The sequence below is a fragment of the Macadamia integrifolia genome, unplaced genomic scaffold, assembly GCF_013358625.1.
Source record: "Macadamia integrifolia cultivar HAES 741 unplaced genomic scaffold, SCU_Mint_v3 scaffold205, whole genome shotgun sequence".
Classification (NCBI taxonomy): Eukaryota; Viridiplantae; Streptophyta; class Magnoliopsida; order Proteales; family Proteaceae; genus Macadamia; species Macadamia integrifolia.
This window is the reverse complement of record NW_024868480.1, coordinates 672,533-697,876: the sequence shown is the minus strand read 5'-3', so window position 1 is coordinate 697,876 and position 25,344 is coordinate 672,533. Positions and strand designations below refer to the sequence as shown.

Sequence of the window (25,344 nt, the reverse complement as noted above, 5' to 3'; positions counted from 1 at the left end):
ATATTCTGTCACGCTCACGGTCCAATCTCATGCCAATGGAATGGTTTTTTAATCTTCCTATTTTATGGAGTTAGGTGGGGGTGTTGACGGTGAGCCAGCCTAACAAATTTGTTAAATGTTAGGCCAGTGAAACACTTGAAAGTTGAAAATATATATGTAGCTGGGTCTCAAGAGTGGGTATGGTGGACAAAGGCAATAGGCTTTCAAGTTTGAATTGATTCTTTGTTTTTTCCCCCTTATTTTTTATTTTTTGGTAGAAGAAGTGATCAAACTCTGCAAACAATTATTATTTGAGTAATCCAATCATACAAGTTTCAGTTAATATTATATGGGTTTTGCTAACTTAACAAAACCAACCTTATAACCTACCATGGATCAAGTTATCAGTATTGTATTGGCAGACACTTATCGATATTATCAGAAATCAAGATTGATACTGATATGGCTGATATTGATCGATGGCATTAGTTGATACATAGATAGTCATTCAATTCCATAAATGATTTTTCGTGTAAAACATAAAATTTTCAATTTTCATGTTAAAATGTTATTTAAAAAAAAAAAAAAAAAGATGTTTGGTGAACCTGTTTTAGGAACGATTACCCTAGTTGTTCACTTTTTTTGTACTTAGAATGAAATCGAGATAACGGAACAAGGTTTCATCGTTCCATCATTTTGCGTTTCTACCGTTTTTTCTTTTTTCCAAAAACTTGGAAAAACACCAAGGCACCGTTTGACAACGTTCCTAAAAACACATTTTTGTGTTTTCCTGTTCCTATAAATGGAAAAACAGGGTAACAAGCATTTGATAATATTGTTTTGTTCCACCCGTTTTTAGAAACATAAATAGGAATTTATAAAAAATTATGTTACAAGAATCGGCTGTGACGAAACAAGTTATACATGTTTCGTCGTTTCTAAAAACAAATGAATGTAACAAATTGTGGATTTGTGCCCAATAAAAAAACCCAAAAGTGAAAAGTCTTTTCTCAAGCTCAAAAGTTATGAAAAATTTTAAGCTCAAAAGTGAGGAGCATGTTATCAAACAACATTGTGTGTACAAATTGATCCAAGAAAAATGTTTATCAAATACCCAAAAATCAATTTCTGTTATTTCTGGACACAAAAATATTGTCAAACGGTGCCCAAGTTGACACCAAACGTTTTATTCCAAATTTTTTTTTTCCATAGAACGAAAAAACATCAGAAACATTTTTCTAATTGACTACCAAATGCAGCCATAGTCTTTTCTTTAAATTTTGCCCAATCTTAGACCAGTACATCTTAATACTAGATTGATATGGACGTGTCATTATCTATATCGTCAAAGACCAATACGATCATTAATACCAAAACCTATAATCTTGCAGTCCATTCATATGATACGAGGGACCGAATTTCCCTTTAGCCCTGGTGAAAGATAAGTCCCCTCGTTTATGGTCTTTGAAAATTGAAATTGAAGATTGGCCTGGGAAAAGATAGTTTTGACCTTTGAAAATGAAGGTTGGGAATTAATGATGACACAATATTCCAATCAATGTTATTTTAGCTGAATGATTTGTTACCCTCACAGATGCCTTCTTTCCTTTTAAAACCCACAAATGCTTCAACACAAGTGTTTAATCGGTTTTAGTGGGTCCGACCGGTTCGAGTTGGAATTTAAAACCCCTATTAATATTATGTCTCAAGACTCCAACACCGAAAGCCAAAAGCCAAGAAGTGGGGAGTGGGCTTACTAGTTTATGAGGTGGGAGGAGAGAAGATTCCATCTTGCTGCCTCTCTATTGGCTCTGCCTATTGTTGACCCGAATAGCAAATTAGTGTACGGCCGGCTTTACCAACCCGCACTACCGACAGGCGACGACCATATCCACATTCTCTTCTTCTTAAATTATTTCTCACAGAAGAAAAAATTAATTAATTTTAATTAATTTAAACCAACACAATAACACTATCAATTATGAATCTCCTTTTCAAATAATATGTAAGTAAATATGTTAAATGAAAGCTCCGTGGTCCTTATGTTTAGCATAGGATTGAATGAGCACATGGATTAGAGGGTAGATTTTTTATTTTTAGATTTCATAAGGGTGAGAGCTTCATCCTGTTGCTCTCTATATTTGGGCGTAGGGGCCATCCAATCAATAAGCTGTTTTCCCAAATAAATAAAAATATCACCCATATATTGTTATTATGCAAATGAGTAAATAGAAAAATAAATAAATAAAGAGAAACGAACTTCGTTTTAGGAGCATGGTCTACACCAACGCCCCCATATGTTTCTCTCTCCTCATGTGAAAAGACACAAAGAGTGTTAGCATAGGCTACACTCAAATAGAGAACCACTTCCCAATAAATAATTAACAATGAGAAAAGACAAATATGGTCTTTCGAAAAAACCCACTTCTTCTCAATCTTTGGCCGCATTTGGCATGAATTTTTTTTCACACCTTTTAGGTTGATAATGCTTTTCAAGAATAATTTCAAGCGCAACCTCAGTCTTTCGCCTATGATCTTGGACATCTAAATCCTCTTTATTTAACATATATTTGCATCTCGTCTTCTTAGCCTCAATGTTTTTAGGGTCCTAGCACCTCACCTTCTAAAGATTTCAAACGTAGCATTACTCCTTTTCAATTGCCTATATATTCCAAAGATGAAATTATAGTGACCTCCCCTGGAGATTACAAATATCATGGCACCCCCATTAGAGAAACATATTGGTCATTAGTCCATTCCGTTAGTGGCTAGAGGTTAAATAATGATGTCTTCAATGCGATATTTTCAAAATGGCCAAATTATCCTTATAAGTGGTAACTTACAAATCAACCCTTCTACCCATTACTTCCCATAAATTGTGATTCATCATCCTTTTGTTGTTCTCTTCACCAAAGAATGCTCTTCAATTTGTTTTGAAAAACTACTCTAGAAGTGATAAAAAAAAAAAACTCAAGATTGGAATAATTGTATTCTAATTTGTATTTCAAAACCCTAGATTGGAAGAAAACGTTAAGATTGAAAAAGTTTTACTCTAAAACCAAAGTCCATACATTTAAAATAATAAAATAATAATAATAATAATAATAATAATTTTATTCTAATTCATATTTCAAAACCCTAGATTGAAAGAAGACCTTAAGATTGGAAAAGTTTTACTCTAACACAAAAGTCCTTACATATAAAATAATAATAATAAAATATATTGAAATAATTTTATTGTAATTCATATTTCAAAACCCTAGATTGAAAGAAAACCTTAAGATTGAAAAAGTTTTACTCTAAAACCAAAGTCCATACATAATTTCATGAAAAATAGAGAACAGTTTGCTTATTTTAACATAGACATGTAAGTTAGGATTTCAAACAGAGAATGATATGCTCCATTAGTAAGAGAAACAATTGATTTTAGAGTAAAATACAAAGAATAAGCATCATTTTTATACTCATTTCAGATAGAAAACCATATTATGGGCGATCCGTAGGTCAGATGATAGGAAGAAAATGGAGATAAAGAACGGACTACTACCCTTGCTGCCTAGGTCAGCCTCACTCAAGTCACCGCTGCCCAGGTCGTTGTTGCTCAGGTCGAAAGAAGAGAAAAAAGAGAAAGAAGAGAAAGAAGAGAGATAGATCTGGTCTCTTTCATTTATGGTTGGATTTTTTGTAGGAGAAAGAAGAAAAATAGCTGATCTCTTTCAATTACTTGGATTTCGTAAGTAATAGTTACAAAAATCCGTCAATTAAAAATAAAATATTTCATGGATTCTTATAATCTTTGCTATTTTGTAGAAGAAAGATTTGAGCTCTCTTATATAGGCATGGTTAAAATGATATTTTCACGTTTTAAGTTGTTTTCAGTTCAACTGTTAGTCTAAAGAGAACGGTAACAATGCTTTTCTCTAATGTGGTGCCATGATATTGTCAAAATCTTTGGGGGAGATCACTGCAATTTACTCTATTCCAATATTTTGAGTTTATTTCTTTGTTTTTATAAATCAATAAATTTTAACTTTTTATAAGGACTTTCCTGATTTTTTATATTCCACACGAGGTCATTTTTTCCCCCAGTTTCCACAAAGACTGGTATCCATCGAGATCTCCAATAGATATATGCCACGTCACTCTCAAGAACCCGTCCCTCTCTTTTCTGCCTTCTCTTCTCCTGCAGTCCTGTAAAAAAGGTACCTTTTCCTCTTTTTTCTTCCCTTTCCCTTTCTCACTTTGCAGTTTGCCGATGCAGAGAGTGTGTGATTGAGAGAGAGAGAGAGAGAGAGAGAGAGAGAGAGAGAGAGATTTTCTTCCCTAATTCTGTTATAAAAACCATCTGAAAATGTCAAATCGTCAAAGAATGGATGGAAGAGTCAGAGTGTGATTTCTCCTCTCATGAGTCAAGACCGTGTCCTGGTCATCTCTCTGACTTAGAAAAGGCAATAACGAAGAAAGGTTTGCTATAGTTGAATCAAAATCCGTGCGCAGCGGAAAGTTCATGGCCTCCGGCGACTATTTCCCGACGTCGGAGATATCCGTAATCTGACGCGTCAGTGGGTCGTAGCTCCCCGCAGGATCTGATGTAAAGTCGAAACCCTGATAGAGACTGCTGCCTTACTTTGCTTTCTGTTTTTCTTCTCACTCCCTCTTTTTTATTGTTAATAGTGACATTGGTGGATCTGGAGCAAGAAAATGTACGTGGTTCCTCCTCCTCAGGGTTCCGATCTGAACACTGCCGCCGGAGGGGATGGCTCCAAGATCCTCAGGACTTACGAGGCCTGGAAAGGCAGCAATGTAAGTGCCCAGATTTCTTTCCCTTTTATTCCTGCTAAGATTAACTCTAAGGCTTCCTATTTTTATTTCCAATTGCATTCGAGGAATTGGGGTTTATCGTCTCCCTTCAATTACAAAGCGAAAAGATCTTGCTTTCACGTTGGTAACCCTAATTCTATCGTTTATTTCTGTTTGTTTGTTCTGGAACATGGCGTCAAAAGTTCTCATTTTGGTTACTTCTCTTCTTTTTCAACTTTATTATAGGCGCCATTGAACTCCTTGTGATTCCTTTCATTCCCTGCTTTACTTTTTGGATTTTGGTAGAGTGGAAAGTATGCGGACTGAGAATTTATTTAGTGTATCTACAGGACAGGTTGAATTTATCGGATCAGCGGGAGATGGATGTAGTTATCATCTGAAGATAACGTTCAGTTTGGTGGTTTAAAAAGTTTGAATCCTTGGTATGACTCAGGTGCAACTAGTGGCAATAGCTACTCGATATTCTCTGTTTGGCCTTTAGTGCCCGACGTTTTAGTTTTCCTCCAAAAAGAAGCCCTTAGATTGGAGGCTTTGGTCAGCTCTTCTGTGGCAATGTAGAGCAGGATCCGCAAAATCTAGTTTTGTGTATCAAGGAGATTGGTTGAATTTTGCAAAGTAGTAGAGGATAGGATATACACCTATCTGACTGACGATTGGGTATGACATGGCTTCAACAGTTGTGCAAAATTCCTGCTTGGGTTTATGTTTCTCTGATGGAAGCTCATAAACGTTGACCACAGATCCTTTGTTACTCTTCCCATAAACTTTTGGATCTCTATAAATAATTATCTGGGAAAACCATATGGAACTATGTTTCCACTGTCAGTTGAATGTCATTGTTTAGGATTAGCCATAGTCCACTGCACTGTAGTTTGATGTGCGGCTAAGGTAAGCCTAAAAATCAGTGGGTGACTTCTCCATTCTTTAGATTGCCAAAAGATGTTCCCTTTTGATTTAGATGGTCAGGCAATTCAGCTGTTTCAAAGGAGATTTTTTTTTTCTTTTGTGGAAAACTGTTACTGGGTGATTTGTTTCTACACAGTGAGACTTGTCTTCTCTCGCCTTTGATAGCTGGAAATGGGTGTTTCTCCCTTTCTGGTACATATTTGTACCTTATACCAAATGATGTAGGCTTGTAGCAGTGATAAATCATGACCATTTGGAGTGTGGATACCCCTTTTTAGTTTCTCTTTGATATATTATCATCAGTTGGTATTAGATCATCCTGTTATCATTAGCGTATGTGCAGGGATTTGGTAGGACTTAATTTGGACTAAGCCTTGGTGTTTACTTCTAGTACACGAAGCAGCGGAATACATGGGGATCTAGCTAATCTTTAGAGGAAAATAGAGAGGCATCAGTATTTACATTGAGAATCCCTATATTTGATCATTGATGAGCAAACAAGAATTTGTCTTAAACTGTTTGACCTTAGAGGCAATAGAAAATATCTACTGGGTGTAGAAAATTTATGTTTAACAAGCATTTACAAGAATTTAAGTCTCATACTGGCCAATCTTTGGGGGAATATTGCTGGTCCCAGTCAGTATCGGCTGGGATTGATTCCTGTAGAACTAGCCTGATCCAATCCTAATACTAAATTCCTTGCATCAGTGATATGTTATTTCCAGTCAGATTGGGAAGAGGGACTTGGAATTTCAGGTGTTGAGTAAAGAAATACAAAGACTTGGAAAATCAAATTATAGATTTAGATCAAATCATTGAATATTTCGAGAAATTAATTTGAATCAATAAGATATCTACATTATGGGACAGGAGCAATCTAATGTCAATTCTTGTATCTTGACCAAAGTAATTACCAATCTTAGAGATTTCAGATTTTGTGGTCAGCTGGGAGGGTGATTAAAGAGCACAATCCTCTTTGATGGTTTCAGGGGGTGGGGGGAGATAATTGATCTGGTCAGACATATTGCAATCTTTGGTGGAGTAAAGATTTCTGTGTTTACCTTCACTTTAGAACCTTGGACCTGATTGATTTCGAATGCCAGGGTTACACTGCATTGGTCTGTTTTGAAATTGCCATGGTATTAGGATGTAGGGTTTAATGTCATCAAATTCTCCAATGACAATAGGGGCAGTTAAGTTACCAGAGTTATTAGTGGTTTTGATGACTTTAAAGAGAGTATTTCAAGGAACCTCCTACCAGTGAATGCATCTTTACTTGTTTTAGAAATGACCATCATGAGAAGGAGACCCATACCATATTTGATCAGAAATATTGAAAAATCATGTGAAATTTCAATGTCAATAAAATAGATAGTGGAAAGATTGAGGATAGTTGCATCCTTATGTTATATTTTCTCACAAGTTAATGTCGTTTTGCCTAAATAATAATATGCAGCACATATATTTTATTTTTCTTTACCATAGACTGTATTTTTATATAATCTGACACAAAAATCATGGAAAAACAAGAAAGCTAAATACTGCAAATGTGTCATGTATTACATTATTGTGAAGTTTTTTGCTTCAATGGGGGTATTTCTATATTGAATTATTATTTTGTATAGAGTGGATGCTAGCCTTACTTGTTGGGACAAGGCTTAGTTGAATTTGAATATAGAGTGAAACTCATGCTTATGGGATGATGTCTTTGTATAGTTGTATATATAGGTGCTTATCTATCATTTTTGGGAGTTTATTAATTTATTTAGATTTTCTATCATTTCTGTATTGTTTCCTTCAGTAATTATTTTAAAGTACTCCTAAATTGTTCATATTTCCTTGAAATCTTTCCATTTCATAATGATTGAATTGATGACTGGTTCTACCAAAAAAAATAAATTGGATGACTGGGACTGACATTTTGTACCTTGTCAAAAGATGACAGCAAGGGGTCCAGAGTGGACCAACAAAGCCTTAATTGGCTGGTCAAAAGCCTGACTATGACCTTGGAAGGGTCTTTATTCTTTAATCCCTTTTCCTGGGCTTCTATAGATTGTGGCTTGAATACAATATCACCAACTGACCTATAAATTCTCATCGCCAGATCCGTCGTCTAGTTTACCTGCTGGTGCCCTAATGGCTTCCCCTTGGAGATAGACCTAGTGAAAGAGTGGCTGTGTCCTGGACTTTGACTTTTCGGGATTGTGTTTTTCATGCCACGTGTATTAATTCTGGAGGGGGATGACATAGTTACTTCCAGCCCCAAATAATATAATAACTGGAGCATAGGTATATTTGTTGACCAATGGTAAACATTCTAATATTGCAAGCTTCTTTTTGTCAGTCAAATGTACATTTAGTTGAACTTATTCCTAGTCTAGTTTCTACATTATTCCTGGTGATTCAATATGATTCAGTAACTTTAGTACCGTTGACAAGATCTCCCTCACCAATCTTGCTTTAGCTAGCCTTAAATTAATGACTTTAAATTTACCAATCACTTCATATTGAGATGTTTCTCTTTCTCCTATGACATGGGACCCAGCGCTGGGTGCAGAATTCTTACTGGGGTTTTTATTTGTTTATTCGTTCTGGTGTATGTGTGCACACCATCATGGTTGTGGAAATTTGGCTAATTTTTTTCTATACTGTATCTCTAGATCATGTGTAATTTTAAATTCTTGGCAGATTGGATTTCTTACAGTGGAGTGCCACAATATGTTTTTACTCGGGATATTTTATCAAGGCATGGTTTCTTTTTATGCAGATATTCTTTCTTCAAGGAAGGTTTATATTTGGTCCAGATGTTAGATCGCTGGTGCTAACCATATTCCTTATTGCTGCTCCTGTTGTAATTTTCTGCGTCTTCGTTGCCAGAAAATTGATGGATGATTTTTCTCACCACTTGGGAATATCAATAATGGTTGTTGCTGTTGCATTCACACTATATGTGAGTATTGTCTTGTTTTAGGCATAGGCAATGCCTCGTTTTCAGAGAACCCTTTCCCTAACTATTTATTTTACTTAGCTCGCACATGTTAACGACATTCTCTTATTTCATTAAGAATTGGGAAAGGGGGTTAGAGACAATCTATTTTCTGATGGAGGAAATTGACAATGTTTGGCAAATCTTTGCCGATGTTATAATCTTGCAGCCAAAATAGGCAATTGATTGAATAATATTTGCCTTTGATTATGCAACCTGCTTGATCTTTTGGTCTCATGGAAACAAATTAGGCGAATATTTGGATAAACCTTGAAAGTAACGATTTCTTCTCTTTCTTTGGGAGTGGGGATACGGAATCTAATTTCTAACTGAGAATCTGAGATGAAAAGTGCAACAACAGCAGCTCAGCCTTTTCCCAACTAAATGGGGTTGGCCACATTGATCCGTGTGAGGGTAAAATAATAATAAAAAAGTAAAAAGAAAGTTGATGCGGATCCGGTTCCAAGAATAGGAATCGGATCGCCTAGGGCCCACTTAAACACTCAATAAAACAAAGGCAACACCCAATAACAATTGTATTGAAATCAAGCTTCAACTAAGTGGCAGAATTGTAATTAATCTGAAGTTATAAAGGGGGTGGCAGAATTGTACATAACCAGAATTAGTTAATGAGCTATTTGGGAGATTGGACTTAAAAGGAGTTAATAGTGATTTGATGGGGCTACAATAGGAAGTAAAATAGGAACAAGGGATATGAAAGAATTAGAGACCACCAAAAGAAGGGCATAATGGTAAATTAGAATTAAAAGACTAAAAAAGGGGCAACTCACGATTGTGTTATCTCCTAGGATCCAAAATAGGGGCGGAAGAGATGGGAGAGCTTAAGGTCGAGAGAAGTTCCTCAGCAGGTCTCGGTTTGCTCTGAAACTTCAATCGAAGACTCCCAGGAAGGTGCTCTAACAAACCCTCAAGACAAGAACTTGGAATGGCAGGCTGGAAGGCTGCGAGAAGAGCCTGAATTAGACCCTGGCGGTAGATAGGGTTTCAACTCTGTTGCAGGTTTGATTCTTCACAGCTGCGAAAGACTTTGGAGTTGTTTTTCTAGGGCTTGGGTCGCTTCCAAGGCAGCAACCTTCGACCCTAATCTCAGAGTCAATCGGTAATGGACAAGGTGTATCAAGTTTCTTGTTCTGTGTTAGGTATCACCGCCTAGCAGAGATGATGAACAGTAGCCAACAGTTGAAAAATAAAAAAAAATGGAAATAAAGAAGAAAGTAATGGAGATGAAGAAGAAGAACTAAAGAGGAAAATAGGAGAGGGGAAAAGAGATTAGAAGATTTCAAAGAGGAGGAAGAGGGATCGGCAGTCAGGGATTCAAACCCAAATTCTTCAACTTCATTCAATTATTCAAAAAAATCTAAAAACTCCATCGATTACATGTCCAATATAAAAGAAAAATCAGACAATTAATGGCAACTACTTGAAAATAGAAACTACCCTATGTAGCAATAAAAATCAAATCTAAATTAAAATACTATCAAACTAATTTCTAAACCAAAAAGGAAAGTAAATAGGAAAATTCCCAAATCAAAAAGACCCCCTCCATCGCCCAACTGCATTAAAAGTAAGGCAGCAACAACTCAAAACATACCACCTAAAATTGGGGGGGGGGTGAATTTTCTGCTAAATAATGTAAATTCATTTGCCCCTAGTGTCATTTGGAAATCTTTCTCAGTGGAAAGGGTTATGCACGTCTCAGGGTCTTGCTCAAAATGTGACTCTGCTCTTTCCTATATTGGTTGTTTATAAGTGATCTTGACATGCTCGTAATCTGTTTATGTACTCTCCACCGTCCAATTTCCACAAGTTCACCCACATATTCTTCCTCTGTTGGCGAATCAGCAATGTTCTACATGCTGCTATTTCATGTGCATACTTCCTTCCTGAAATGCACGTATATATGCCCAATAATGGTGTTGGATATAACATCTAAGCCAATTGGCTTTGCATTGGGTCTTGCCTTTTCCAGACATTTTTTTACTTGGATTTTTGTAGTTATTGATTGGTTGTGTGCCTTGAAGTGAACCTTTAATCCAATCTTTTGGGAACTCATTTATTTGAAATCAATGACCTCTGGTTAGTTTCTCCCCGTATTATTAAGAAAGAACTGAACAACTCTTTTCTTTTCCTTTCCGTCTTTCTCCAGTTTAGGAATTGTTTGGTTGCATATGCTACATAGCTTTGTCTTGCCCTATTGAGTATTGACCATTTCTTGCTGAAGCAAGTACCATAAAATGAACCTTTCAAACTGAAAAAAGAATTACAAAAAAACCATTGACCTCCGTAAATTTGAATATGATACCGTGTGCATCTTTTATTTTATATTGTGGAAACTAAAAGTTGAACCAGTCCTTTTGGGAAAGCTAATGGGTTCTGCAATTGTTTTCTCTTATATTTACTCATATTTTCCCTAATTAGATTAATACAGTAATATAATCCCATCAGAGAGTTTTTCTTTTGTGGGGGGTGCGGTGGGGTGGAAGACTGAAGATTATTAATTGATATTTTAAATGTCAACTGATGGATGTGTTTGATTTCTCAGATTTTAGTTCTTCTTCTGTTAACCTCTGGACGAGATCCTGGTATTATACCTCGAAATGCACACCCTCCAGAACCGGAAGGCTTTGATGGGAATGCTGAAGTTGGTGGTGGGCAGACTCCACAGTTACGTTTGCCTCGTATGAAGGATGTTGTTGTTAATGGCATCACTTTTAAGATCAAGTACTGCGACACTTGCATGCTTTATAGGCCTCCTCGCTGTTCACACTGTTCAATCTGCAATAACTGTGTTGAACGATTTGACCACCATTGCCCCTGGGTGGGACAGTGTATTGGGCTGGTAAGGGATGGCACACCCATGCGTTACTTATAAAATGCTCTGAATTTTACCTTTCCACACTAATTTTGTTGATGGTTATCATCTTCTTACTTACAGTTGGTAAGAATTTTCATGGATACTTTTTCTTCACCATTGGAAACAGTTATAATATGGTTAGGAAGGTCATCCTGGTGCTTTAAGTGGATTATGACCAGTTGTTGGACCTCTTGTATCGGATGTTGTTCTTTAGCATGGTTAAGCTCTAAGGATTATCATGTTGGATGTGACGAAATAATAAACATGCATACAAGAATACCTGTGTGAAAGTTTTATAGAATCAAGTCGGTATGAGTGGCATTGGGGATGAAATCACACTAAATAGTAAAAGTGGAAGTGGGAACATGATTGGTGTGGACTGTGGAATTTGATGCTTCTCTACCTGTTTTTTTCTTTGTTTTTTGTTTTGTTTTGTTTTGTTTTGTTTTTTTTTTTAATGAAAGAAAATGTTATATTATAAAAACTAACAATTAGAAATTGTTCATATCAGTGGTTACGACTGCCTTCTTTTCCATAGCCTCCTTAGCCCTAGCTTTAACATAAACTAAACTGATATTGTTAGATTTTATACAAAACATAGGTTTAGGACGTAAGGCTTCCAATTCGAACTGAAAGTGGATAGCAACCCACAGCCAAAAACTAAGGTGGTCCATATTGCCTTTATACCAAAAACGCTTTAGACCTGGAACATCACTCCAAACAGAATCCAGATTCCATCCTTCCTTCTTTGCGTGCTTCATACCAGCTAGAAGTCCCTCAGCAGCTGCCTCACCAACCTTTCCTGTCAAGACATAATTTGCTCGGGTTAAGATGCATTCATTATTTTTTAAAAAACGAGTATGCCCACCCTGATATATTTCCTCCTCCAGCTGAATAGACCGAGACCAACAGGGACAGAATTGAATTAGGCAATGGTGATGCCCAATTCTGTGTGTTCCAGATCTCATAGTAGTTTTCCCCATTCCTATCCATGGTCCAATATTCTATCAACCTCAGAATATGGCCTGGATTTGGGGATTGAGAAGCAAAGAGAACCTTATTTCTGTGGCTCCAAATCTGATAACAAGCTTTGAACATGATATTAGAAAGTTTCTTCAAATCAGTCCTGCTCATATCAAGAGAGTTAAAACAATACATAATAAGCTTATTGAAACATGGGAAGGGAAAACACTCGGGTTTGAAACCCAATGAACAGGCCGCCCTAATCTGATATTCTCTTGACTGTTATTCAGCCTGAACCCCTATTACCTTTCTTATCAGGACTTTATTTTATTTTATTTTTGTTATTTGTTGCCAGTATCCATGAATCTAAACTGTATGATGATTGCATTTGCAGAGGAATTACAGGTTCTTCTTCATGTTTGTCTTCTCAACAACTCTTCTTTGCATGTATGTATTCGGATTCTGCTGGGTCTACATCAAGAGGATCATGGATTATGATGACGTATCAATCTGGAAAGCAATGACAAAGAGCCCTGCATCCATTGTGCTGATAGTATACACCTTCATAGCAGTATGGTTTGTTGGTGGCCTTACTGTGTTCCATTTATATCTCATTAGTACAAACCAGGTAAGACTTTGTCCTGATCAAGATCATATAGTTTACAACTTTTTTGTTTTTTTGGGTAACTCCCAAAGTTCATTTTATTACGGAGTTTCACTGTGATATGGCAGACCACGTATGAGAATTTCAGATACCGATACGATCGGCGAGCCAACCCATATAACAAGGGACTGTTTGAGAACTTTAAGGAAATATTCTGCACCAGCATTCCTCCAACTAAGAATAATTTCAGGGCCAAGGTTCCACGGGATCCGGCATTGCCTCCACGCGCTGTTGGTGGGGGTTTTATGAGTCCAAACATGGGTAAAGCTGTTGGAGACATAGAAATGGGTAGGAAGCCAGTATGGGGAGAAGCTGAAGCTGGGATTGGTGATTTTGGAGGGCAGCTCCGCCACGACAACAGACTGAACAACAAGGATGGTGGGTTTGATGACGTATCCCCAGATTTAAGTAGGAGTCTTCCTGCAGAGAGTACAGAGGGGCGTGCAATACATCCCAGGCGCTCTAGCTGGGGCAGGAAAAGTGGGAGCTGGGAAATATCACCTGAAGTTCTTGCTTTGGCAGCAGGTGCAGGTGAGTCAAACCGTTTTGGTGGTGACAGCAGTGCTAATCAGACAGCCGGTAACCGGCATTCTTAAACAGACTCTAGGCTCTGGAGTAGGAATTCATGAAATGGATGGAACAAAGGAGAGAGAAGGGTTTGTAGTGGGTGTGGAGTGAGGTTTTTTAGATTTTTCATGGTTTCTTGGCCACCAGCATCAGTAAATTGATCCAGGTTGGTAGTGAGGGACTCCGAATGCCCTGCTTCAAACTCATAGCTTTGTAAAATGGAAGAAATGTTAAAAGGGTTAGTATGGGGATCGGATCCAACTACGAGTTTTACACTTCCTTTGTCAATGTTCATGTTATTGCTGTGTTGGTTCTTGGTGTGGAACTTGCTTGGTGGGGGTTTGGTAGAAGGTTGAACAGGTTGAATTGTATGTCTAGGAATGAATCGTGTGCCAATACGTGTTACTATTCTTCACTCTTGTCTTGGTTGTCCACCTGTTGAAAATCTCACGTTTTTTCTTATTTCTGTGTGCCTGTGTTGATTTTGGACTCTATAGTACTTGTGATCAGTGATGTAAATGCATGAAATGAACAAAACAGAGCACATTGGCAACCGATAAGCATTGACAAAATTTGCAACCCACATCTGTTATCTGATTCTGATTCTGATTCAGGGTTTAGAAGAACCGAATCGGTTCTGGATCAGTTCTGGCTGATTCCATTCGGTCTGGATCGGTCAAGAATTGGCCAGAAATATGCATTAATCCTACAAATCCATATGATTCATATCATATATTTCATCCAGGTATATTTGACGTGCACAAATTAGGCCTTGTCCCGAGTGTGGTATCGAATAGATCAGATTGGAGGGCTAGGATCCAGGTAGTAAAACCCCTTAAGTTGTGTTCTACTTCATTAATGTTATCGCTAATCTGTTCCCTTCGATTCTTTTTCTTTTGGCTTTGCTTGGATCCATTTGACATTTTGACCCATTAAGTTGGGATAAGACTTTATTGTTGTTGTTGTAGTAGTAATTATACCATACAAAAAAAAGTAATAGAATTAAACAAAAGTATTCCATGTTTGTTTCCATAAAACATATCAAATATTAATTATTTGAATACTTAATTTCTATTTTTCAAGTTACCGTTGGAGAGGGTACATTAATATCGAAAGCCGTTGATTAATACTTATCTGATGAGTGATTAACCAAACAATTTTCTGGAATATGCATACAGATTCGGATTGAAATCGAACTCATGACTAACCAACCAACCAACAAGCATTTTCACTATTATTTTTTATGTGGGAAAACTCAATTAACTATTGGAAATGATTTTTAGACAAAAGTATTATATGATTTTAATTTTTCATCATCAGAATTTGTATCATATAATTGATGATGTAGATAAAATGTGAGGAGAGGTTCAATTTTATATTCACTATCCAAAAAAAAAAAAAAAAAAATTGACGGTGGAGGGAAGGTTCCCAAGTAACCAGTGTAGGAAGAATCTCTGATGTTATACGTGAAATGGTAATTGTCAATAAAGGATCCACAATATAAGAGTGGAAAAATAAATAAAAAATCTCTCTGAGACTATGGGGAAACCTTTTTCAAAAATTCAAATAGAATCCAAATTAATTCCCAAAATTCAAATAGAATCCAAACTACCAAGTCATGTAGGATAATACTTGTCATCTTAAGCCGCATAATCAAAATATTCTCTACCCAGAAAGACAATTTGTATCTTCTTGGGTGGGGGTGGTTTCTTTAGATAGTGCAATTCAAATGATACTTTTTCATGGAGCAAAATTAGGTCAAATGGGGTTGATATTTTAGTAAATAAATGAAACCAAAGATCTCCGGTCAAGTTTCAATCCAAATGGAGTTGACTAAGTGGTAAAATAAACCATTAATAGAACTATTTTTTTATTAAAAATAAAACATTAATAGATTAAGGACTAAAGAAGGGAGTATTTTAATACATGAGCAACTGAAAAAAAATACTAAGACGTGGGTACATGGTAGTATATTTGATTGGATTTGAGTTTGGAACTTGACACATGGCAAATCTCTATGATTGTCTATATTCCTAATGGTTGGATTTGCCATGTCACCTTTTCACATAGCACATCTAGGTGCTATAATTTGACTAATTTATTGTCGCATGATATTTTTTCAAACCTTACAAGACACCTATTTTGTCTCGTGGATAGAGGATGTGTCCATTTTGTCTATGGGGTAGAGAAGACATTATCTAAATTAGTCATATGTAATATTTTAAAGACTAATTTAATTACATATCCTCTTGGGGTTTAGTTATTTATTTGGATATCTTCTCGTATATTGGCATGCATCTCATGTATCTTTCTCTGCACTCTCTCAAGTCTCAACTTTAAATAACAGTCTATTTAGATAGGCAAACCATGAAAATTAACTACTCAAATATATCTCGCCACTTCCAAAGCCGTCACAAATTATTGTGCCACACGTGCTCTTAGGATACTGATACGGTTCAGACCATTTTGCCCTTCAAAATATTGATATCTTGATTTTTTAGATTATTTAATCCTCACTATACCAATACCACTAGTAACCAATATCACTAGTACAATATTGGTCACGGCGGATGGTAATACGAATTGCCAACAACACCAATAATTACCTAAAAAATAAATAAAGGAAAAAGTTCTCTAAGCCATTAGAGTAGGTTAGTTACACTAGCACGTTTTTATCTCTCTTTCCTAATCACATGAAATGATAATGCTGCCTTCTTGTGATAGATACCATTTTGTCTCACCCGATAGGTAGCAATTAAAAAAAAAAAAAAACAACTATGGGTCTATGACGAAGGATTTCACTTGTTGAGTTACTTATGCACAGAAACTGTACTCTGTTACAGTGCAGGAGTTAAAGCCCGCCGTGTGTCTGAATAATGGAATCAAGTATCGGTATCGGATCGGGAGTATCGGAAATATCGGATCGGTATCGGCTAAGACCGATCCTGAGACGGGTATCGGTATCGTCTTGAGTATCGGATACCGTTTAAAAATACTTTTGTCACTCTCTCTATTCAGAACAGAACGACGGAACGACAGTAAAGAATGCAGAAAGGAAGAAAGGGGGAAAATTTCTTCGTTCTTGAGAATCTCGACTGCAGAAATACACATAGAAATCGGTCAGGTATGTAAAGCTACTGGAAATCGGCTCTAGAAGTTCTAAATACACCTAGTTCTTGTTAAGCTACTGGAAATCTTTCACCAAAAACCTAAAAACCAGTTTAAAAGCTTTAAGATTAAATTGATTGACCTTCCTTCCACGCTTTTCTGTTTTTACCCCATTTTTAACCTTTCCGTGGTGGGTTTCCGGTGCTTGCTCCTCTAATATTAGTTTTTCTCTGTACTTTTACTTTCGGCATCCTGAAACTACATATGTTGAAGATGGGGTGGGAGTTGCATGGGAAAAGCTCGATGATCAAGATCACCAAGATGTGGTAAATCAAAATAACCACATGGTGCATGATTATGGTCACAATGAGGAAGATCCAAAAGGGTGGGAAGGAGAATCACCGTTTACTTTAGATTCTCAGCAGCTTGTGGAAGGTCTGTCTTTATGTGATGAGCTCCTTCAGAGTCGGTCCTCGAATCCTGATGGAGATGATGAAGAAAGAAAGGCCAAACCCTGTCATTCTGAGTACGCTCGCTTAGGGCCGGAAGATCTAAAAAGGGATTTAGAAGAGTGCCAAAATTTGGGACTTCTTGATCCCGGAGATATTGAACTTGATACGTTACTGATGCTTTCCAGACTCCGCCAACTTGGATCGGTTAAGTATCGGAAATTTGGGTGTTGTACGTTACTGATGCTTTCCACCTACTTTTCTCTCACTCTCTCTCTCTCAATTTTTTTAGATTTAAAAAAAAAAAAAAAAAAAAAAATTTCGGCCGATCCTAGCCGATACCATGACCGATCCAGGAAAACTGTACGATTTCCGATCCTTACCAATATCGATCCGTATCGTATCGGTTTTGACTGTGACCGATACCGATACAGAGTTTTAAAGTCTGAATTCTCCTCTCAGACAAATGGTACCCTTCATTAAAAAAAAAAAAAAAAAAAAAGAAAAGAAAAGGGTCTATGACAGAGTGATTTCACTTGTTGAGTTATTTATGCACAGAAACTGTACTCTGTTACAGTGCAGGAGTTAAAGCTCGGCAGTATGTCTGAATTCTCTTCCCAGACAAATTCAACTCAGGAAAAAGATGAAAAGAATGTTACCAAGTCGATCGGTTGGGAAGAGATGAGCAACAGTTGCAGAACAAGGACAGAAAACTTATTATTGTACCCTTCTTCAAGAAGATCGGATCAACAGGATTGCCCAGAGAAGCTAACTTCCTTGGAGTAGCCAAGGGACTGCTTGCCTTTCTCCAGAGTAAAAAATCCTCAAGGAACCCGCCCTCCTCTTCAAATGGCTCTAACCCCAAGTCTCTCTTAATTTGGCATTGGCAAGAGACGGTTGAAACTTCAATATGTTGAAAGTTGAAACAGATCTTACTCTGTGGTCTTTATCTTTAATCCTTAATACAAAAGAAAAAAAAGGGTAGAAATCTTTAAGAGGACATTAAATTAAATGGTTGGACCATCCTAACTGTAAGAGAATCTCTCAAAGAGCATTCAATTACATATTAATAAGTCCTTTAAATCAAAGACCAGCTTGTATGCATTAATTTGGAACCCTGATGCAATAAATGCCCCCCTCAAACCCAATGTCCCCTCCCAAAAAAAATAATAAATAAAAAATAAAAAAATTAATGGCCATGAGCTCTGATGAGAATGGCAATGGCTGGTTTTCACTCAACACTGGATGACTGGAATAGTGGATAATCCAATTCTCTTCTTCAGCAACAGAAGGGTCAGAAACATTTACTGTTACAGAGTTGAGAGACCCCACCTGACCTGTTGAGATTTTCATCTCAATAGCCTTGTATTTCTTACTCAGACACCCCTCCCCCTCTCCTTTTCCTTTTCTCCTGTCCAGTTTGAACCGAGGATCTCATATCAATGTCTGGTTTCCTGAGACCAGAACATACACACATGCAAATAGGTGGTGGTGTAGGTGGGTTCTTCATACTTTCTTAAATTCTGATTGGTGGCTCCTTCGTTTTTTATCTTTTCTCAGAGTTTCAAAGGTATAGTTTCTCTTGTTTTACACTTCTGGTAGCGTTTTAGGCCATTTTTGGTGATTCGGTCATTTGGGTTTTGCTTCCTTGGTTGTTCTCTTTCAATATTTTCCATGGCCTGGATGGTGGGTTTGGTTCTAGATTTATGTTTGATTTTTAATGGGTATTGCTCATTACAGTTATGTATAAGAACCAGCTGCAAGAACTAGCACAGAGAAGTTGCTTCAACCTCCCTTCTTATTCATGTATTAGAGAAGGACCTGATCATGCACCTCGGTTCAAGGCTTCTGTGAACTTTAATGGTGAGATCTTTGAAGCCCCCAGCTATTGCACCACACTCAGACAAGCAGAGCATACAGCAGCTGAGGTAGCACTCAACACCTTATCAACAAGAGGTCCTTTAAGGTTTCTAGCTGCAAGAGTTCTTGTAAGTACCTTAAAAAGAGAAAAAAGCCATAGATGACCAGACTATTCTTGCTTTCTTGAAGGTTGAAAAGATAGAAAGGACAACCTTATGTGGTTCTATTTTTGTTCCCAATTTTCTTTCCTTCTTTTAATGGGCTACAGGATGAGACTGGAGTCTATAAGAACCTCCTGCAAAAAACTGCTCACAGAGCTGGTCTGAATCTCCCAATTTACACCACCGTGAGATCAGGGCCTGGGCATCTACCTGTCTTCACTTGCACAGTTGAGCTTGCTGGAATGAATTTTAGAGGAGAAGCGGGGAAAACAAAGAAGCAAGCTGAGAAGAATGCTGCCATGGCTGCCTGGTCTGCTTTAAAGCAAAGTAAGTTCTTTTGAAATCAGCCCTGTTCCATATATTTGAATTTTGATGTGTCCCATTTAAACTAAGAATGATTATCGTTGTCTTTCTAGTGCCAAACCTGGGTTCTTCATCTCAGACAAACAAGGATAACGAGAGCAGTGAAGAACAGGAGCAGGTGATCGTTGCAAGGATTCTATCAAATTACAAGCCCAAAGATGAAAACAAGACCTTGAAACAGAGGGATCAGAACCATGAGAGAAGAAGAGTGGTATTGAGTCATGGAGATAACAATATTAGCTCCACTTCTTCCTGCCATAACAACACATTGAAGTATCAGCAATGGAGATTGATGGATCTATACTCTGATTTATCGTCAATCTACCCAACCCAAACGCAGAACCAGAGTCAGAACTCCTTCTCAGCACCTCTCCCTCCTCCCATAATCTCAAAGATCTTACCTACTTCTGCCAGAGAATCCAAGCCATCGCTTGACTCATCAAACAGGGCCATTACAGTACAGGTTAGAAACGGATCCAAGGTCAATATTCAGGAGATCCGACCTCCATTGGAAGAACATCAAAAAGATGAAGAGGAGTGGCTCAATGGGAAATCAAATGTCACAGAGGAACAAATTGAGAAGGATGCGAAATCCGGTTGCGTCTTCAAGCAAACACCGGGCTATCAGTGGCCATTCCCATTAACCCATTACCGTAACCAGAGAACCCAGATGAGAACTAGCAATTTAGGACCTGTTTCTACTCCCATTGCAGCAACTCCCCCTATTCCGAATATCTTGAACACCAGAAGATTCCATGCACAGGCACAGGGGATAGCTCCGGCAGTGAAAATTCGTACAGTGATCCCAGTGTGCGCAGCCCCACCTGCAAGGCCTCCGGCTCCATCATCGAATCCTCCTCCAACCCCACAGATGAAAGAAGCCTCACAGTCACAGTCACACAACAAATACTTGGCCTCGGTCTCCACACAAACAGTAGAAGGAGAGCTTTCATCAGCGAGCTTAGATTTCAAAAGGTTACAGTTATGAACATCAATGACAATATAATCCTATTTTAAACCCGTAATTAACATATGATATTGTGCAATTTTGGCTTGATGAAGAATCTTTCTATAAAGTAAAAAACCCCTTTTAATTTAAAATTTCTGTTACCTATGAATCCATTATATTCCTTCATGGGTCTTCTGAGATTATGAATGAATACCCTTTGTTTAGATGAGTGGGTGAGGAGGCTTTATGAGAATGAAGAAGGAAACTGAAAAAGAGGAAACATTTAATTAAAATCTGAGAAAAGATGCGAGTGGAGTGGGCAGATGGGTAGTGAGTGTATTGAATGCAGGGCTCAAGTGCAAACAAATAGAGTGACAAACGTAGAGCGTTAAGTTGCGGTCAGAAAATTAATAGTTTTGTCTTCTCCATTAATGCTCCTCCTGTGAGGAGAAGAAGCCCGGCAAAGGGATGAGAAAAGAGATTAGATATCTCACCCCCATTTAGCCCCATCCCACCCTTTTCTTTACCAACAAATAATAATAATAATAATAATAATAATAATAATAATAATAATAATAATAATGAATTGGGAATCCTACCTCGGTTCCTCCTATTGAGATTTCCACAGTTGTGGAAGACATAAAGTTCCTAAGCAAAGTTTGATTCTTGTTGTGTCCATCATGTCTATAGCACGGAGAATGTTTTTGCCCATTCTATTTCTAGATGGGCGATTGATTACCCTTATAAGGGTCAGGATTTGTTGGATATCGTTCTGCAACAACACACTAGAATGTCATTGTTGATGATCCTTTACTCCGATAGCTTCCTCCACTAGTGGTTAGTTTCAACCAACAACATATGTGTAAATCGCAAGGTTTCAAACAAAAGACCCTAAATCCTCAATTCACGCACACTGGATCATAAGTTGCAGAAAAGTAATGTAAGAGGAAGTCCCAAATCTATCTAATAGTCCGCCTACCAAATCACTAATTCGCCTGACAATAAAGCAAGTTCGATAGAAAGAGTGTGACAATGGGCATAATTGAAGTATTTTTCATAATTTGTTCTCAAAATCTATGATTGATATGAGATTCTGATAAATCTATGATCTATGATTAATGCCAGAAAGATTTAGGAGCAGGTCATGACTTATCAATTTCCAGGTGAACTGAGAGAGAGGCCCTCTTTCATGTCCCCCCTCCCCCCTCCGCCCTCCGTCAATACATTGATGACTGTCGATCACAAATCCACTAATACTTTTGAACCATCATTAGCCAAACCAGAGACATCTCCCAAATTGAAACTACTCATTGATCGGAATTCGTTCAACTTCCAAACTCACAGCAGTGTGCATCATTTCCAACAGAGCTGGGGAAAGCACATCATCTTCCCTTCCACCCCATATACAGAAGCAACAAAAACCCATTGTTGTACCATAAAAAAACCCATTGTTGTACCATAAATAATAGCATATTAACCTCATATTGTCAAATAAAACCGGAGCCAATGACTCATTAATTGCAACTTCTAACACCAGACAAAAATAAATACAATCTTCAATGTTACAAATGCATTTTTCTGCTGATAATCAGCTAACAAACAAGTAAAGCCACAAAAATGACCAGATATCTTGATTGTTATGGCTCAAATAACTTGTAAAAAATCAACCCATGGACTGAAAGCGGCTCACAATGATGCGGGTCATGTCCACATACCGCTTTGCACAGTTGGAAAGGCAAGTTGATTCACTGGAGCTAAACTTGCTACCCGGACTTCCAGTGATACACTTGTCCCAACAAACACTAGTAAGCTTTGACACAACTTCATTTAGCATAGCTTTCTGTTTTTCTTGCTGTACACACAACACCACAATGTTAAAATAGTTCAGATGATATTCACCCCCCACCTCAAAACCAAAAAAGAACAAAATTCAGATCAGATGAAATTCTAGAGAAAAAGTACAGCTTCTAAAGTAGTACAGCAGATTAGATTTAGCAAAAAAACAGAAGGTAGTGCAGCTTGGGTCCTATGCCAAGACCAGTTGAACAGATATGCAGCATCCACAAACAGTACCCATCATTGAAAAGTACCACCTCAAAGATAACTGTGGTCTAAATCACGATTATCTAACCATTTTTAACAATATGATCACTAGATTGTTTCAAAGCTCAAGACTTCTTCCCTAATTGTCAGGTAAATATAATAACATTACACTTGGAAGACATGATCAGGCAGATATTTGGCCTTTGGCAATCCCCGGGTGGGAAAACATCATTTGGAAAATCCCAATCTAAATATTGCATGTTAAAAAAAAAGGATGCCCCAGACCATTCTATGGGTCCCATGCAACACACATACAGCTATACGGTATGTAGAAAGCCCATGCAAATCATGAGGAGATTTGAGCGGGGGAATAGTCTAGTAAAGATATTCCACCTACCATGGGGATTGTGGGTTTCACTTTGTGGCTTCTTACTTTCTATTTTGTAGGATTAGATAGATATGCTACAATCCAGCAATAGTTTCAGTTTTATACTGTTCTAGATAGTTTCCATTTTGAAGGAAGACTTAAGTTGGAAGGGATCTTCCTACAATGGTAGATGTTTCTTATTTTTGTTGGTTTTTATAAAGTTACAAGGGGAATATTTTTGTGCATTGCTGTTCTTCTCCATCAGACGATGATGCGTCAAATGGGGGGATCATTTCGACCCGGCATTCATACCCATCCAACACCCATGAAGCCGGTCATGCACTTGCACAACCATGCATTAAAACTTTCTCCAAGTTAAAAATAAAGGAGAAGGGAATTAGACTCTCCAGCAATTGAAAAATATACATTTGATTGCATGAGAGTATGAGACAAAGATGTTAGTTGTTATATAGACTTTCAGTTTTGCATAGTTTATATATGTCGAAGTACTGGAATATAAAATCAACCAAGGAAATCAATATTTAAATCAGTACACTGTCACAACTGCTTGTGCTACAAAATTAAACCGCAAGATGTAGTTCTCAACCCATAGACTATTTTCATCCACAATCCATTCCAGAGAGAAGTGAGCTAGGAAAACACAGTTATTTCTCCTAACGAACAAGGCCAAAAACAACAAGGTTCAGACAAAGAGAGACGAAAGTGATGGATCAAGACAAAGCACACACCGGCGTTACAAACTGTTGTATAGTCAATATTTAATAAATACCCAAAGCACCACTGTTAGAGAAGCAAGAACACTGTGCCATGAAGCAAAGATGTCAGCACAAGAAGAAAATAAGAAAATCATATCAGAAGTTCAGCCAATTAGACACCCTTCACTTCCCTCTGAAAGACCATTAAGCAATTTATTGGCCAGCCTAGAGAACAAGAGAATGAAACACTCGACCAGGGTAGAAAATGGAAGCCTCTCTAAGGGTATTAGTATCCAAGATGGCACAAAGCACTGATGAGTATGAAATCTCATTAGATTGAGTTAACCTTCATGAAAAGGCTTGATGATTCAATAAGCATATCACTCATCTTACATAAATTTCCTTACATCACTAACAACTGAAAACCAACTAAATGAATGACTAAAGCGCCTGCAAAGGAGCTGCTGGTTATGCTCTGGATGAAACAGCATCTACCACTGGATTCAATAATGACAACTACGGACTCTTTCTCTAATATCTAATCACCACTAAACAGAATCAAATCGAAGCTTTCACGAATTTTAACACTTGAATAACTACATATACTGCTTTGGAGATCACATATGCTTGAAAGCTACCACTCATTTAAACTCGTCTTCAGTCAAGTGGGAAATAAAGCTCTACTGAGACTCTCTAACATCATCAATGATCATGTAACGTTAAATATAATTTTTCTATTTTTCATGTAGCCATACCATAAGCTACATTTGCTCAATGGTATATCTATATTTAAAAGCAGACCTCCCCTTGTGGTTTTTTCCTCATTTTTCTTATCCCTAAAATGCAGAAGGAAAACTCCTAACTGAGAGAAAATGATTCCCCAATTTTCAGACTCATGTCAAAAATTTCAGTTCACATCTCTTTCTATTGCTACATCAAGAAGGCAGGCACCTCCAATGCAGAAGAAGAACTCCTATGACTAGGAAAATATTCCCCAATTTCCAGACTCATGTCAGAAATTTCAGTTCCCATATTTTTTTAGTGCTATATTCAACAAGCACAGACCAAGTTACAAGCCAGGCAACTGCAATTATTCATATATTGGAATCCCATAACAACCTAGCATCAATAACCCACGATAGATCAATAGTTACTCATGAGTCCAGTATTTATTCGCCATTGTGAAACACAAACAAAAAGATAAACTTGAAACTGACAAGAGTAATAGGAATTAAACTCAACAAATAAAATATAGCCCCCAAATTTGTTCTAGAACTTGGATTTTCATATTTTATGTCTCCTATAACAACAAAACAACATCAAAACAATCACAAAGTCGATCAATAAGAGCAGTGCTACAAACAAAGAACAATCTGAAAGAAATTAAGGAACAAGAGATTGAAGTTTCAGAAATCTTACGTCTAGGAATCTCTCCAACTCTTGTGAGTTCATAGACGAATTATCCATTATAATCGCTGTTCCTTGTAAATCACTTGAGCAAAACTAGAACCCTAAAACCTTTGCTACACTGTTCTGACGGCTTGGCCGCTACGAATGGAAGGGGATC

The 25,344-nt window shown here is 37.4% G+C and overlaps 3 protein-coding genes across 4 annotated transcripts; 2 read left to right on the top strand and 1 right to left on the bottom strand.

Moving 5' to 3' along the window:
- Positions 1–4,197: 4,197 nt before the first annotated feature.
- Positions 4,198–14,223, top strand: LOC122065543 (probable protein S-acyltransferase 7). Its single transcript, XM_042629359.1, has 6 exons — positions 4,198–4,570; positions 4,654–4,782; positions 8,474–8,656; positions 11,256–11,552; positions 12,925–13,158; positions 13,263–14,223. The coding sequence occupies exons 2-6, from the start codon at positions 4,681–4,683 to the stop codon at positions 13,788–13,790; spliced, it is 1,344 nt and encodes a 447-aa protein (XP_042485293.1). The 5' UTR covers positions 4,198–4,570; positions 4,654–4,680; the 3' UTR covers positions 13,791–14,223.
- Positions 14,224–16,794: 2,571 nt separating this feature from the next.
- Positions 16,795–20,803, top strand: LOC122065544 (double-stranded RNA-binding protein 3-like). 2 transcript variants are annotated; one of them, XM_042629360.1, is made up of 5 exons: positions 16,795–16,885; positions 17,143–17,550; positions 19,059–19,306; positions 19,447–19,666; positions 19,756–20,803. In XM_042629360.1, the coding sequence occupies exons 1-5, from the start codon at positions 16,807–16,809 to the stop codon at positions 20,688–20,690; spliced, it is 1,890 nt and encodes a 629-aa protein (XP_042485294.1). In that variant the 5' UTR covers positions 16,795–16,806; the 3' UTR covers positions 20,691–20,803. The 2 variants fall into 2 exon arrangements, with proteins under 2 accessions (XP_042485294.1, XP_042485295.1); XM_042629361.1 differs by lacking the exon at positions 17,143–17,550.
- Positions 20,804–22,135: 1,332 nt separating this feature from the next.
- On the bottom strand, positions 22,136–25,344 carry LOC122065546 (mitochondrial import inner membrane translocase subunit TIM8). The gene is made up of 2 exons (XM_042629362.1): positions 25,197–25,344; positions 22,136–22,503 (listed from the first exon to the last, which is right to left on the bottom strand). Exons 1-2 carry the CDS (start codon positions 25,242–25,244, stop codon positions 22,315–22,317), a joined length of 237 nt encoding a protein of 78 aa, XP_042485296.1. The 5' UTR covers positions 25,245–25,344; the 3' UTR covers positions 22,136–22,314.

Bases quoted from the DNA above. Each gene is read 5' to 3' on its own strand.
- LOC122065544 (XM_042629360.1), top strand. From the start codon at position 16,807: ATGCAGAAAGGAAGAAAGGGGGAAAATTTCTTCGTTCTTGAGAATCTC. The intron at 16,886-17,142 runs GTATGTAAAGCT...CATATGTTGAAG, and splicing joins TACACATAGAAATCGGTCAG to ATGGGGTGGGAGTTGCATGG. The intron at 17,551-19,058 runs GTACGTTACTGA...TGCTCATTACAG, and splicing joins GTATCGGAAATTTGGGTGTT to TTATGTATAAGAACCAGCTG.
- LOC122065543 (XM_042629359.1), top strand. From the start codon at position 4,681: ATGTACGTGGTTCCTCCTCCTCAGGGTTCCGATCTGAACACTGCCGCC. The intron at 8,657-11,255 runs GTGAGTATTGTC...TTGATTTCTCAG, and splicing joins CTGTTGCATTCACACTATAT to ATTTTAGTTCTTCTTCTGTT. The intron at 11,553-12,924 runs GTAAGGGATGGC...TTGCATTTGCAG, and splicing joins TGGGACAGTGTATTGGGCTG to AGGAATTACAGGTTCTTCTT.
- LOC122065546 (XM_042629362.1), bottom strand. From the start codon at position 25,244: ATGGATAATTCGTCTATGAACTCACAAGAGTTGGAGAGATTCCTAGAC. The intron at 22,504-25,196 runs GTAAGATTTCTG...TTGTGTGTACAG, and splicing joins AGTTGGAGAGATTCCTAGAC to CAAGAAAAACAGAAAGCTAT.